Source organism: Pelodiscus sinensis, chromosome 9 (assembly GCF_052426305.1).
Source record: "Pelodiscus sinensis isolate ZL-2025 chromosome 9, ASM5242630v1, whole genome shotgun sequence".
Lineage (NCBI taxonomy): Eukaryota > Metazoa > Chordata > Testudines > Trionychidae > Pelodiscus > Pelodiscus sinensis.
This window is the reverse complement of record NC_143060.1, coordinates 21,168,997-21,184,804: the sequence shown is the minus strand read 5'-3', so window position 1 is coordinate 21,184,804 and position 15,808 is coordinate 21,168,997. Positions and strand designations below refer to the sequence as shown.

The 15,808-nt window shown below is 40.4% G+C and overlaps 1 protein-coding gene across 3 annotated transcripts in view; it reads right to left on the bottom strand.

Moving 5' to 3' along the window:
• Positions 1-15,808, bottom strand: part of MIER1 (MIER1 transcriptional regulator) — a 63,728-nt gene that overhangs the window by 21,232 nt on the left and 26,688 nt on the right. For 2 of the 3 annotated variants that reach the window (XM_075936184.2, XM_075936183.2), the window contains 3 exons: positions 13,704-13,874; positions 3,714-3,846; positions 725-789 (listed from right to left, as the gene is read on the bottom strand). In XM_075936184.2, coding sequence (XP_075792299.1) covers positions 725-789; positions 3,714-3,846; positions 13,704-13,874 — 369 coding nt within the window. The remainder of the gene's footprint in view (positions 1-724; positions 790-3,713; positions 3,847-13,703; positions 13,875-15,808) is intronic. The other variant, XM_075936185.2, reaches the window with a different exon arrangement.

Below are 15,808 nucleotides of genomic sequence, written 5' to 3'. Positions count from 1 at the left end.
TAAGATTAAATGCCACTTTGGTTTGAGAAGCCTGTGAGACCTGATAAAAAGGGACCAAACTCCCCAAAAGAGCTGCAGATGTCAAACTCAGTCAGACCCACTGGGGAAAACAGTGACACACAAAGTACTATAGTCAAGGCCTGGCCTAGGAGTGGGAGAACTGTGTGATTTCACTTCTGCAAAAGACAAAAGGCCTGACATCTGAAGGAGTGTACTCAGCAATCTGAGATGGGACAGAGATGCAGCTAGCCCTTTAACAGGTTTTTTAAGAAAACCATTAAGCAGAGGCTCTGGACTCCAGGCAAGGAAGTCAGTAGAACATCTCAAAAATAGAGGCTACTCCTGTGCAAAGTAGTCCTAGCCCCAGAAAGGAATGGAAATCATCATGGACTTCAGAAAACAGAGTAGGGAAAACAAAGTTTAAAAGTCTTAACTTGGCAGTATTTGTATTTAACTGCAAAATTATGAAATGATTTATTGAAAATGAGCTAAGGATAACTAAAAACACCAGCTTTGGGGTTATTTTTGGCAGCCTTCTGGATAAACTGAAAATTGGCATAAAGGAACCTGTTTATAGGAACTAATGCCAGTGAACTCTTATTTCATGTTTCCTGCTGATAGGATACAACACCCACTTATGCATGGAATAATCTACAGTTCACTGCAGTTTACGAACATGTATTTAATAAAGATTATCCTTAGTAGCAAGCCCTCAAATGTTTACCTTTTTCCAGTCTTCTGAAGGTATATAATCTTCATCTTCCTCCGATTCTTCTTCTATTTCACTGTCTACAAGACATTTTTAGACATTATATAAATAGGAAGATCTTCATAAATCCTTTCCAGACCTGCATTATATTCCAGTAAAACATGTCTTGGAGACAGATTGCCAAAAGCCATTGCTGGTGGGCTATTTGGATCTTGAGCTATGTCATCACAACCAACTTTCTGTGAACGAACATGTGGCTGGAATCACATTACTGAAGAGCAAAATGTGAGAGCACAACTTGGTCTATTTTCAAGTTGAAAGGTCTCCTGTTCTGCCGTAGAAGAAAAAAAAAATCACAGCTAATGTGCTCACCCAGAAACGTTAAATGTCTGGTTAATCAGAAAGACAACAGACAGGACGAAAGTTTTTAAGAAGCAATGATTTCAAAAGAACCATCTTTCTATCTTTGGGGCCCCACTATAAGACTCCATTCCCTTTTACCCAACTTTACAAGTATAGGCTGACAACATTCCAAACAATCAGAGACAGTTGTTTTCTGCAGGCATGCCAGTGTATTTGTTGATTACACCGAAACCCAGATTGTCCTTACTTCCAAATAACTGGCAGGCTGCTAGGCTAGTCATTCGTTTCATTTCAGATCCTTCATCCATCACTGTCTTTCCTCACCCTTACAGCAAGACAGGCATCACTGCCAGCCTCTGTTGAACTGTTTATACTGAAGCACAATATGTGGGGCACTTCAAATCATGCTTTTACATCAGGGGTGGGCAGTAATTTTAGATGGGGGACCACTTCACTAATTTTTTAAGTGGCCCCAGGCCACCCCAGAAGGGGCAGGGCCTCTGGCACAAGGGGTGGGGTCAGGACACTTCCATGCTTCCCCTCCCACAGACCCTGATTAGCCCAGTGGTGGGGCAGCATGTGAAGTCTTTGCCCCTGCCCTCCCCCCACCTAGAGAGAAATACCAGCTGTTGTGAACAGTGGCTCCCTCTAGGCACCTGTCCCCTTGCCAGGGCAGGAGGAGACTTTGCAAGCTCCTCCCAAATCCAGGCCAATCAGGGCCTGGGGTGGGAGGAGTGCACAAAGTCTCCCACTCCCTGCTTTCACTCTAAGTGCCCTCCCCTGCTTTACATGCTCAGGTACAATGATACATAGAAGCACTGAACTTCACAGCTCAGTTAGTCATGGGTAGCAATAAGAAACCAGAGTCCTTAATACCTGATCTGTGACATCTGGTACTTGCATTTGCTATAGTGAATATATTTAGGGGTCCTTAAGACAGGATATGGTCTCTAAGAGATGGTGGATAATAGTCTGTATTAGGGACTGTCATTTGCATGGTGTTGAAAGGAGCCATATTAATGCCAGCACATATCAGGTAGTAGAAAGACGATTTTATTAAACGCAAATCAGTGTTCTTAAACATTGGCAGAGGAAACAAAAGCTAACTAGGACATCTGTATTAGATAAACATTCAAGGTGAAAGTTACTTAGATTGTAATGTGTTTGGGGCAAGAACTTTTTTCTTCTGCTGTGTTTATGGTGTGCCCAGCACAAGTCCTTGTTCATGACTGGGGCTGCTAGGTGTTACTGCAATCCAACTAATAAACTTGAAAAGGATATAACTAGTGATGTAGATGAAGAGAACTTCAAATGTTAATTTCCTTCATTTTGAAGCACTGGATATATAGAGCTATAAGCAACATTTAACTATAAAAGGTCATATTTTTTGTTGTAAATTATACAGATCTAATACTCCAAGTGCCAGGAATGATGTATTACCTTCCCCTGGTATAATTGGCTACCCTCCCCCCCCCCCCCCCCCCAGTGAAAAATTTAGCTGTCCAAATGACTTGGCTGGTTGTACTATATGCTACTCATTAGGAAAGAGTGCACGTTTGAGACCTGGCTAAGGTGAGAGATACATAAAACTAACTAGATCAGTAGTTCCAAGTGGCTGTAAGAGTGAATTTTAAGCATATTTAAGAAACAGAAGGAATAGAGGTATGTCAAGATAAGTATCTAAAAAGCTAATTTCTTTCTGTGTGGTTTCTTTCCCCTAGATCTATTAAAACCTGACAATTTTCAAAATTTATTTTAGTTTTTTATTTTTATTCATGTTTCCATTACTGAGATTAGACAACAGAAATAACCAGTATTATTTTCTTCATTGCCAATTTCATTTTTCTAGTTCTCAGTCACTAGCACAAGGGTTCTCAAAAGGAATAGACCACAACTTAACACATACTGTCTTGTGGCCCAGTACCTCTCCCATTTAGGATAATTTAGCCTCCACGTAGCAACTGCAGCAATTGCTTACTCAGAATGGTTATATAAGAAAAAGTATTTTTATTGTCTGTTTAGTGTGAATTAGCATCTGAAAATAAGGTGAGGCTGCATCAAGCAGCCAGCCAACTCTTCTTGGATCATCAGCAGAGTGCCACAGTCAGGGAAATGATACACTTGAGCATATATCAATGCAAGATTACAAACACGAGGGGGAATATTTGCATGGATCCTTCACACTGGTCAACATGGTGAGCCCCAGTAACTTCAGTGGTCTTCAGGTGGATGGCAAGGGAGTTTTGCAGAGGTGAAGAGGCATGCATATATGGACCTGTCTGCAGGACTAGAGACTATTTAACAGCTCAGTGGAAACGAAGTTACTGAAAGCATTTCTAGTGACCTTAAGTTTTGCTCCTCTCTTTAAATTTGCACCAGATTTAATCCTACACTTTTCCTTTAATAAAACTAATGTACGTAGTCCATGACTTGTAGAAAAGAGAGATGCTTTATATCATAACAGTGGACAACAAAAACCTTATGTTTAAGTAACCTGATAAAGAACAAAAGTGGAAGAAAAGAGATCTGACTACACAAGCAGGAAGACTTAAATTGTTAGTAACAACATTCTATTATTTTTAGATCTTAAATAAAGTTAGGACAATTTAGATGATGGTGCTTAGTACTGAATATCACATACTTGTATCAAAATATTTACATCGACGTGGGTGAATTATCTCCTGTGGATCCTGAGAAGCAACAGATGGTGCTGGGTCATCATTGGAGGACTGTGTCTCATCCTCCTGACCTGATGAATCCTTTATGGTCTCCTCCTTAAATACAATGAAGCAAACAGGAGACTAGTTACATCTGCATACTGGCTGTGGACAACCACAAAGATTATTTAGATGAATTACAGAGTATGTATATAGATTTTGAAAAATATTAATCATAGATGATCTAATCAGAATTAATCCTTGCATCTAGTTTTTCCAGTATGGAAATTTAGGGTTGCAATATTATCCCATGAGTAACAATAAGTGCTGTCACGTTTGTGTGAACTGAGTTTTCTCAGAGATGCAGGGATTTATTTGAGAGAGAGAAATTGATTATATTTGACATCCTTTACCTAATGAAACTGAGCAGAGATGGGGATATGCTGGATTTGCATTACAAAATAATTCTGTTTTGCTAGAAGCAACTCCAGGTATACAGACTTTTTTTGGTGAAGCTGTTTGTATGGATCTTGGGACCAAGGAATAGATTAATTTCACAAATTTTATTATATGAACCACTAGCTGTCCACAAAATTCTCATACTGGGCACTGAAAATGAGTCAGTAAACTTACAGATATTAATAGTGAATGGTACAAGTTCCCTTCACTTTTAATTGGAGACAGTTTTTTAAATGTCTGATGGAATAAATTATATGCAGTTATAGAGACATAAAATTCTTTATAGCTCTCTTTCTTTTAAAATGTAAAAATTCTTACAGAATTTTGGATGTTCTTTTAATATCAGGAATAAGAAATGCTGGATAATAATTTTTAAGTCATATGGAACATTATGAGCTACAGGTGAGATCCTCCGCTTGCATACATATATGTATACTAGTTTGATGAGAGCTAGCATAAGCAAAAAATAGTAATGGAGCCAAAGTAGACAGACAGTGGTAGCACGGCTCAGTCATGCCAAGTACAAACCTGCTTGAATCCCTTATAAGCATGTACCTGGCAAAACTCAGATGTGTTACTACCCATGGTACTGAAGATATTCTCCTATTTATACTTGTGCTTAGTATGTGTACGTGAGCAGGGAATCACACACTTAGCTTGTAGCATAGATGTAGCCAAAAAGTTACTCTTCAAGGTGTGAGGTTCACAAAAACCTTTCCATCCCACAAGAAAATATCAGGATACTCTAAATCTAACATTTGAGTTAAGTAAAAATGGTAAAGAGGTCAAACATTAAAAGAACAGGTCCTGTGCGGAAATGAAACCACCAGTGGGAAATACTAGAACTAAACAAAGTTACATGAGAACGGTTAAAAATGAGTTAGTGGACTAATTTATGCATTGGTGACGATAACAAATGCAACCTGCTCAATATTTGATGCAACATTTCAGACACATTATGCACATCCTTTATTCCTTTAAAGGAAAAACAGAATATAAGCTGCAAGTTTAATAAGTAAACTAGAAATCTAACAGTCCAAATGCAAACACAACCAAATCAATGACACCATAGGAACTTTCCATTTTTAATTTACTGTTATTAATTTTAAATTTCCACTCGCTATACTGCATAAAATACATCCCCCCATTAGTTTTCTATGTTTTTTGTTTCCTTCAGAATGATATTCAAACCTTACAACTTTCATCTTTCAGAGTCATTCAATTTGCACAGACTTTGCAATTTTTACCGGGTAGCTTTTAAATCATAAGAATATAAATGCTTTAAAAAGCTGTTCATGTATTTGGTGCACTCCACCTAAAGAGTGGGTGGGCAAGAGTCCCACTGATACAAGGGATGGAAGTGTCAATGGAATATTGACAAGGGTACCAAAGGCTTATACTCATCCTCATGAGCTTATGGAATTGGAGCTCTATTCAGCATTCAATTTTCAAATGGGTCAGAACTTTAATATATCTTAAAGAAAAACCTGAAGTTCACTTAAGGCACCAATGTACCTTAAGTAAGCAAATGCCATGCTTCAGCCATTTTTTCTGTAGCCCTATTTTAGAAGCATAATTAGAATTTTATAACATTTTAATCCTTTAAAAACTGCTGCTAGGATTTCACTCATATGTTGACTAGAGACTGAACATATGAGAGTTCATGTCAAAGAGCTCTATTCTTAGCTCAGCCAAAAACCCAAGCAAGACATGCGGGCCTACATAGTGTGGCTTCAAGTGTATAAACTTCATTTTGCTTTATTGAGATGGTATTTACATTACCAGGATCTCAACAACAGTTCTGTCCTTAGGTTTGGACAAAAGTGAAGGAAACCTCTTAATTAGATAACTGACAGTTTGTGATATAACTCATTTCTTGCTACCTTTCTAACGTGGACATGTAGATATTTATGTAGTAGCACTATGTAAATCTATATTAAAAGTAATACAATTAGATACCAACTCAAATTCTGAGCAACTTACAGATGAAAGTGTAATTTTTCATTCTTAGAGATGTCAGCATTAAATTAGTCTACCCACTGTGGGAATTGTGAGCTCCTGATCATCACTGTGTTAAAAGCAGATAAGTTAGCTGGAACAGGAGCTGAGAAAACTATGCCTTTGACTATATGAGGTTAGTATGTGTAAGGTAAGCCAGAAGGGACCACCAAAAGTAAGGCTGTAAAATCCTGTTTAATCAGTTAACTGTTGTGTAATTGGTCAGCTGCTTAAACAGGAACAGGTGGGGGCTCCTAATTAAAGGTAGACCAAAGATTCATCATATGAATCACTGACCTCTAGATACAATTGACTGTGTTGATCTGATCAACTACAGAACCCCCTTTATGATATTAATACTGTGACTGATGAAGTCTGACAGGGGTAGCTGTGTGTGTTGTTTTTGCAGATACAGACTAAATGTCTTGTGGCACCTAAGAGACTAATGGACTTATTAGGGCATACACTTTTGTAGGTAAAACCCACTTCATCTCCAATTTACCTAATGAAGTGGATTTTATCTATGAAAGCTTATGCCTTAATAAGCCTGTTAGTCTCCAAGAGCATGTTTACACTACGGGGAAGATCGACCCTCTGGAGGTTGATCTTCTAGCATTTGCTTTAGCGGGTCTGGTATAGACCCCCAAAATCAAACACGGAAGGCAGCCCCAATTGGCATCCTGTACTTCTCATTCTGTGAGGAGTAAGGGAAGCCGATGGGAGTATGTGCAACCATCTGCTTCCCGCAGAGTACATGTTACAATGGCTCAGTTTAAAGGTAAGCCAAATCCAGCTACCCATTTTGTGTAGCTGGGTGGCATACCTTAAGCCATCCTGCTTGGTCTAGTGTAGACCAGGCAGAGCCGTCCTTAGCCATAGGCAGAATAGGCAGTTGCCTAGGGTACCAGTATTTCTGGGACACCACTCTGCAGGGACTGAAAGGAAGCAGTGGGGTATGCATAAGCAGGGGCTAAACTACTGCTTGCTATCAGCCAGCTAAAAGGAGAGCTACCCTGTGGGTGGGTGTGCTCACTCCAATTGTTTAGCTCTGCAAGATAATTAACTGTTGATATATAAATACAGCTCATGCCAGGAGAGGGAAGGAACTGGAGGTGTGGTTATGTAAATCCAATTCAGCCAGGGCTGATGGAGGATCAGTGTTGGAATGGAATGTGGTTTATTGTAACCAATTTGGGGCTATCTTAGGGGGTCACAAATCATGCCACCCCTAAATGTGGGAACTGTAAAATATGACACCAGTGCTTGCAGGAGAGACACCATCATTGTAAGAGGTCTCAGAGGAACAAGCCTCCCCCCTGCCAGAGTTAAATGAACTGAGTTGGGGGGGGGGAAGGGCTTGAGGGCTGAGTCAGCCTGCTTCATGCCTGTCAGGTGTGAGCTGTAAGATTGGCTCAACCTGCTCCTTTTCCCCTGGTTTTAAGGACACACCTAAAGCAGACTCCATGAGGTGTCTTTTTGCTAGCCCAGTGGAAGCTGGAATCTTTTACCAGCCTAGGTGGTGGCTAAAGAGCTGAAATCACTGGTTTGGCTGGGAGCTAGACCCGTTGCAGCCAGTGGAATGGCCAGCGAAGTGGCTGGTGGGAGCAGCCAGTGGACTACAGGAGCAGCACAAAGGTGGCCTACCTTCAGGCTCAAGGAGGGGAGTCATCCGGATGATGTGTCAGGGTCTGCACTGACTGGATAGAGCTGTAAGTGGGGTGTTTTAAGTGGGGTATGGGTAAGTGAACTCTTGAGCTATGTCTACACTTGTGGCTTCTTGCTCGAGTAATATGCAAATGAGGCTAAGTGTGGAATATCGCCGAGCCTCATTTGCATACCTAATGAGCCATTTTTTTTCCCCAGAAGAGGCTCTTGCACAAGGAGTGTCTACACTGTCCCTTCTTGCGCAAGAAAAACCCTCTTGCGCAATACTGTTACACCTATTACTTTTCAGGAATAACAGCATTGCGCAAGAGGGTTTTTCTTGCGCAAGAAGGGGCAGTGTAGACACTCCTTGTGCACGAGCCTCTTCTGAAAAATGGTGGCTCATTAGGTATGCATTAGGTACCCCCATCAAGATCAATAACAACGATCTTCCCTTTACTGATAGATTTGTATATTTGGGTAGTATCATCACCCCAGATGGTGGAAGTAAGCAAGACATTCAGAATAGACTGAGTAAAGCACGAAATGCCTTTATCAGTATAAATAACATCTGGAAATCCTCAAAGTACAGCATGCGCACTAAGCTGAAACTATACAACAGCTGTGTTCTTCCAGTGCTTCTCTATGGAGCAGAATGTTGGCGCATGATACAACGAGACCTTACTAAATTGTCTACATTCCATACCAAGAATCTTAGAAGAATAATCAGGATATTTTGGCCAAATAAAACTTCCAAAGAAGATCTACTGTCTCAGTGTAAACAAGAAGACATGGCCACTATAATTATGAAAAGACGCTGGCGAAGGATAGGTCATGTGTTACGAAGAGAAGACGGATCTATTACGAAAATTGCACTCCACTGGAAACCAGACGGGAAGAGAAAGAGAGGAAGACCAAAAACAACCTGGCGCCGAACGGCAGAAATAGAATTAAAAGACCATCATCACACTTGGGGAACAATAGGCGCTTTGGCCTGCGACAGACAGAAGTGGAAGGACTTTGTTGCTGCCCTATGCGCCATTGGCGTAATGGGCAGTAAGTAAAAGTAAGTATTAGGTATGCAAATGAGGCTCAGCAATATTCCATGCTTAGCCTCATTTGCATATAACTCACGCAAGAAGCTGCGAGCGTAGACATAGCCACGTAGTATTTTCCCAAGATAATGCCATGTGACTTCTCTGTCTTTCATTAAAGGTTTCTTTTCTTCACTCAGACTGTGCTTGTGAGTGGGGAAGCATTGCTTCTCAGAGGCACCAAGGGGTGTGTGAATTTCCCAGGCTACTGGATGGAGGCTCGAGCTGGTTCTGTGTGAGATGGACCCCGAGATATTGAACCCGGCCCTGGTTGCTGCTGGGACTACCTGGCGAAAGGGTTACACATATAACAGTAGGGCTGGGTCCTAGAGAGGGCTGAATGCGCTGCCCTGCAGCACAGTCTGAGGGAGGGGATAGGCTGCTGGGGTCTCTGGGAAGGGGAGGGGATAGGGGTGAAAGAGCAAGTCAGGCATAGGGGCACCAGTTTAACGATCCCGCCTAGGGCACCATAAATCCTAAGGACTGCCCTGAGACCAGGCCTAAGGTGCCACAAGACTCCTCAATGTTTTGACTAATCAACCTCAACTATAGCCTTTGTTTTAATCATCCTCAGTTTAAGAAAATTATATTAATTTAGACAGTGATATGTTTATTTAAATTCTATTTGCTTTCATGTTACCATAATAGAATGCATAAATCACACCAAACTGGTTTCTCTCTCAAAGGACAAAAAGTCAAATTACCTCAAAGAAACAGGTGACCCCAGGCCTTAATTTATATCTTATTATCCATACAGCTATTATGCAACTTTACATCAGTCACTTTACCTGCCTGTGTTTTAGTTTCTATATCTGTAAAAATGAGTATGATAGGTCTTCAGTTGAGAGCACTAATATAAATAATGTACTGTTTATTATAAAGACAAAGTATTTCCTTTTTCAATCCAGATTAAGCTTCCTAACTTTCCTTGATCCTTTTGCTATTAACCAAAGATTTTATATTACAAGTGTAATACTGTAAGATCATGTGCTTTAAAAGGCCACCAACAATGGCCAACATATAATTATATCATGACAGGATAGAAGAAATAAAAAACGGAATAATTACAACCACAGTTAATTGCAGGATATGAAGAACTGCAAGCAGAAAAATGCAAGATGCTCACTTATTTTAAGAGTTCACAAATGAATTTTAAAGAGGCCGTGATCATAACTATATATTCTCATTAAATATTTTAACCAGACATTTATTTTAGCTATTTATTATCAGGAATAATCACTGGCGGCTTATAATGTCAGTCAAGAGTGATATAAAATGGCTAAATTTCAGAAATTCAGGCAATCTGCAATCATGATGGGAACTTTGTTTTAGTATTACATCAATACAATAACTAAGGATTAATCACATCCATTGTAATATGCTCAAGTACATAAAATAGCCTGTTTTGAGAAGAGTCAGACACTGTATTAAAGCAAACTATGGGCCTGTTGTGCATAACACTACAGCTAAGTGCAATTTTTAATTTGTCTCAGTATCAATTCTGGATACTACAAAGATGAAACGCACCAAGAGTTTATGGGATGGAATAGATGTTTAGCACTCATTCCTGAACAAGTGAGCAAAGTTCAAGTAAAAGTTCCTTTTACAGGAGAATAGAAAGTGCTGGACTGGGTCGGACTGCTGGTCCATCTAGACAAATTTATTCTAAATCTGACAGCGATTAGGTATTAGATACAGCTGCAAGAAACTTGGCAGACAACAGTTATGATTCAACATGTGTAAAAAGGCTTAAGTATGGTATTCTCTGTATGCTGTGTGGTCGCTCAGCACAGATTCTAGTGCTGCCCAGCTGATTAGAAAAACACTCACAGCTAGGCTTACGTTTCTTCTCGTGGTGCACATAAAATTTATTCTGCACATAGATGGGAAAGAGTAGAGGGAACATTAGCCTAGGCACATGAACTACAACTGGATGTAGAGCAGAAGCAGGATGAGGGGGAGCAACAACTAATTCAGCCCTTTGATAAAAGTGTTTAGGCCACGTGGACCTCTCATACAAAGATCCATTAGGTGTACCATTCATTGCTTCTTCCACACTTCTATTTGGAGGCCTTTTGAAATCAACTATGCAGTGTTCAGGAATGCAGTCGCATGCAAGAATTCAAACTAGATATGCCTCAACTCAAAAAAACTTCTTCCTGTTTCTTTCAACTTCTGTACAGATGACTAGAAGATAGCTAATGTGGCACCGATTTTTAAAACAGGCTCCTGAGTAGGGATGTTAAATTTTGATTAATCAATCAAATAGTCACGGGGATTTCCATCGACTATTTGACTAGTTGATAAGAACTACCACGTTCCTCCTTTGAAACGTAAGGGTTAGAGTTAGATTGAAACTCCACGTGGAGCCCGGGTCACGGGGGACTCCCCCGCTGGCCTTGGGCTCTGTGTGCATTTCAGAGAGGAAATGCCACAAGAGCCCCAGTAGGGGCTCTTGTACATTTCAAAGTTGGAATGCCATCACTGTTTCCCTCCCCCCTTCTAAGCCAGCGTCTTCCAGCAGCCCCTTTTCTCCCCTCCGCCCCTCCTCCCCCTGCCGCCTCTTTGTGATAGAGGCAGCAGAGTAGGGGGAAGCAACTAATCAACTAGTATGTTGACTAACCAATAAGCTTTTGCTTATCGGATAGTTGACTAGTCACTTACATCCCTAGTCCTGAGGTAATCCTGACAATTTTAGGCTGGGAAATCTAATTTCAATACAAGGAAAATTGATTGAAATTGTAGTAAAAAAACCCAGAATTATTAGATATATAGATGAACATAATTTGTTAGGAAAAAAAGACAACATGGCTTTTGTAAAGGGAAACCATGCCTCACCAATCTACAAGAATTCTTTGAAGGAATCAATAAGCAGGGCTCGACAAATCGCTGTTTCTAATCGCCTGTGGCGAGTAGATTCCAGCTGGTCACTCCATTCACTGGCGCTGCAAGCATGCACAGTGCCAGTCTGGCGCATGCACAGTGTGGGGCTGGTGAGTAGATCTCGCCGCGTTTTGTCGAGCCCTGTCAATAAACATGTGGATAAGGAATTTACTTGGATTTTCAGAAAACCTTTGTCAAAGTCCCTAAAACACTCTTAAGCAAACTAAACCATCATGAGATAATAGGGAAAGTCCTCTCGTGTCAGGAATTGGTTAAAAGAACAGAAAATAAAAAGACAGGAATAAATGGTCAACATTCAGAATGGAGAGAGGTACATAGTGGGGTTCCCCAAGGGATCTGTCCTGGGACCAGTGCTTTTCAACATACTCATAAGTGATTGAGAAAAATCGGTAAACAGTGAAGTGGCAAAATTTGTGCAGAATACAAAATTACTCAAGATAATAAGTCCATAGCGGACTGCAAAGAGTTACAAAAGCATTTCACAAAACTGGATCACTAGATAAGAAAATATCAGATAAAATTCAAATGTTGATAAATGAAAAGTAATGCAAACAATCAACGTATAAAATCATAGGTCTAAAAATTAGCTGTCACTATTCAAAGATCTTGAAGATATTGTGGACTAGGGATGTAAGCTACTAATCAACTATCTGATAAGTAAAAGCTTATTGGATAGTCGACTCACTAGTCAACTAGTCGCTTCCCCACCCCTTGCTGCCTCGATAACAAAAAGGCAGCAGAGGAGTCCTCCCCTGACCCCAGGCTCCACGCGGCATGCCAGCTTTGAAATGTACAAGACACTCCAGCAGGGGCTCTTGTGCATTTCAAAGAGGAAGCGCAGCATAGAGCCTGGGGCACGCACAGAACTGAGTCCCCTGCTGGCCCCAGGCTCCATGTAGTGCTTCCGCTTTGAAATGCACATGATTTCCTGCTAGGGACTTTTATACCTTTCAAAGGCAGAACGCAGAAGTTCTTATCGACTAAGTGAATGGTTGATGGAAATCCCATCGACTATTCGATTAGTTAATTGAAATTTAAGATCCCTATTGTGGACAGCTCTGAAAACATCCGCTCAATGTTCAGTGGCTGTCAAAAAAGCTAACAATATTAGGAAAGACAGAAAACATCAAAATGCCACACTATAAATTCATGGTATGTCCATACTTTGAATGTGCATCAGTTATAGATATTAAAAGCGGTACTGGTCACCCCATCTCAGAAAAGATGCATTAAAATTGAATATATGGAGAAGAGCAATAAAAATGATTAAGAGTTTGGAACAGCTTCTATAGGAGAAAAGATAAAAGACTGGAACTTTTCAGCTTGGAAAATAGATGATTAGAGGGGATATGACAGAGGTCTATAAAACTATGACTGAAGAAAGTGAGTGAGTATAACAGTACTTCTCTATTCACATAACACAAGAACTGGGCTGGTATAAAATAGACAAAAGGAAGTATTAATTCACACTACAATGGAGTTCAGAAAATGAACAGGTAAGTTCATGGAAGATAGACTCCTTGGTGGCTATTAGCCAAGGTGATTAGGGATGCAACTCCATTCTCTGGGTATCCCTAATTAACTGCCAGAAGTTGGAATGGATCACTCAATCATTGTCTGTTCTCTTCATTACCTCTGAAACACCTGATACTGACCATTGTTGAAAGAGAGGACATTAGGCTAGATGGACCATTGGTCTGACCCAGTATAGCTGTTATTTATGTTCCTCTGTTTGGCATTTTTCACTTTTATGCTGGGCTGTTATGTCCTAGTGGTAACTAAATTAGAAAGAGGATGCAAAATAGTTTAGAGTTTAAGGACATACTAGACATACAGAATGGGAAATTTTTTTCCCCAATTAGTACAGTCACTTACTTTGTTTTCTCCACTACACCCACTGTTGTCATCATTATCAACATCTTCATCATCTTCTCCTTCCTCTTCCTCCTCCTCTTCCTCCTCCTCCTCATCCTCCTCTTCGGGGAGTGGGACTCTACCATCATAGCCATAAAGGCTAAGTAGTTCATGAATTGGCATATCACCTTCCTGAATAACATCCACCAAACAAAGTTTTGACTTCCACAAAGACATTTCCACATTATTCAGACCTTTGCCACATTTTTAAGATTTGTATTTTGCACAACCCAACACAGGCAAAAATATGAGGAATTCACGTTTTAAGACTCTGAGCTAACATGAAAATTCGGTCATCGACAAAAAAAAATCAGAAACCTTACAAAGCTGTGGAAAATTTCTTCTTGAATGACACATGGCAGGACTTCCAAATTCTAGAAGTGTGGAAATTTCAACCTAATTTTGCATACATATTCCCAAATTATGCACAACACTGACTAGCAAGTCACTTCACAGATACACCTTAAAGATGTTAAACTACAGTTATCTCGCTAATCATGTAGTCAATACAATTTGCATCAAATACATGATTAGTCAGTAAGGACCGCTGCACAGAGCTGCAGCAGGGCTAGCTCCTGGAGCCAACTCAAGCTGGGACTGAGCAGTCCCAGCTTGTGCTGACCCTGGGAGCCACCCGCATAATGGCTCTGCATTTTAAATGTAGTAAGAGCCGTTGGGCTCTTACTACATTTAAAATGCAGAGGCGCAGCATCCCGGACTAGTGCAAGCTGGGACTGCTTTGTCCCAGACTGGCACGAGTCAAGACAGCCCTCCCCTATATCCCTGGCACTGCAGAGAGTGCTGGGAGAAACCAGCTTAAGCTAGCTCCCCCAGCACTGTCTCCTGTCCCTCCCCCACCTTGCTTCCTCTTACAATCAAGTACTCCACACGACTCTATGCTTATCAGGTAGTCAAGCAGTCGACTACTCTCTAGCATCCCTATTACACCTCAGCTCTTCATGTGCAAGAAACGAATACTGAGCACACTGTTGCACTACTTTAAAAATAATACTACTAAAAATTGACTTCAAAATGTACACAGTTAAAGTAACCTTTGAAAATATTTGTCCATTTTTAGGTCTTCATATTTAAAAGAGGTTCTACTCTGAAGAATGACTACATTTGGCTCCTAGATCTTTCTTTTTGGTGTGTGTTCAGCTTAAAATACAGCATTAACTGCCAGCCATGCAAAGTCAACATGGGATCTTTCATTTTTCTGAATCACAACATGAGTTCTGCTGGCAAATTATACACTCTAACACTTATATAACTTCACTGCCTTAAGTGGTGATGGACTAGTGCCTCTGATTGGCCTTGTTATTGGAACTTCGTAACTCATTCTTTTGACACACAAAGAAGCCAGCTAACAATCCAATCCCTTAGCTCTGCAATTTTGCCAAAAGTAAAAAGTAGAAAAAACACATTTTATCATGAAGTCAGACGACAGGACTCTAGATAAACACAAGTAGTATATCTGTGAAATATAGTGGCAACATTTTTACATATTCATTTATCTGAGAACTAAACTGGAAGAGAAAGTACTTTTGAGCAGGGTCAAGTCCTCCTATTTACTATTCAAAGATGTTCAACAGCCACCAATGCTGCTACTTGGTGAATAAGTGTTAGCTGGTGATCTGTGAGATAAGGTGCGGATCAGTTGGTATCCAATTATCTCTATGTTGTCCTATCTGTAGAAATATAAGTATCATAACTGTCCGATTCTGAACTTACCCTAGGGCAACTATTGTATTCCAGAGAGCTACCCTGCTCAGGAAAGGCGTATGACACCTTGAAGTGACTATAACTGAGATCTATCAAGACTGAAATTTAGAACCATCACTTTGTTTCTTAACTACTGGCCCACACACAATGCTTCCTCTACACCCGGGAGAGGGAGACCAGAAACATGACTAGTAGATTTGGAGCTTCTTCCTGACAGCACATGGCACAGAGTCTAAGAAGGGTATACTAGCCTTAGGGAGCCAATCACCATATACAAAAACTTGAAGGGAGACTGTGCAGCCCAAGATGTTGACAAATAATTGACTTAAAAGTAGGGTTGATCT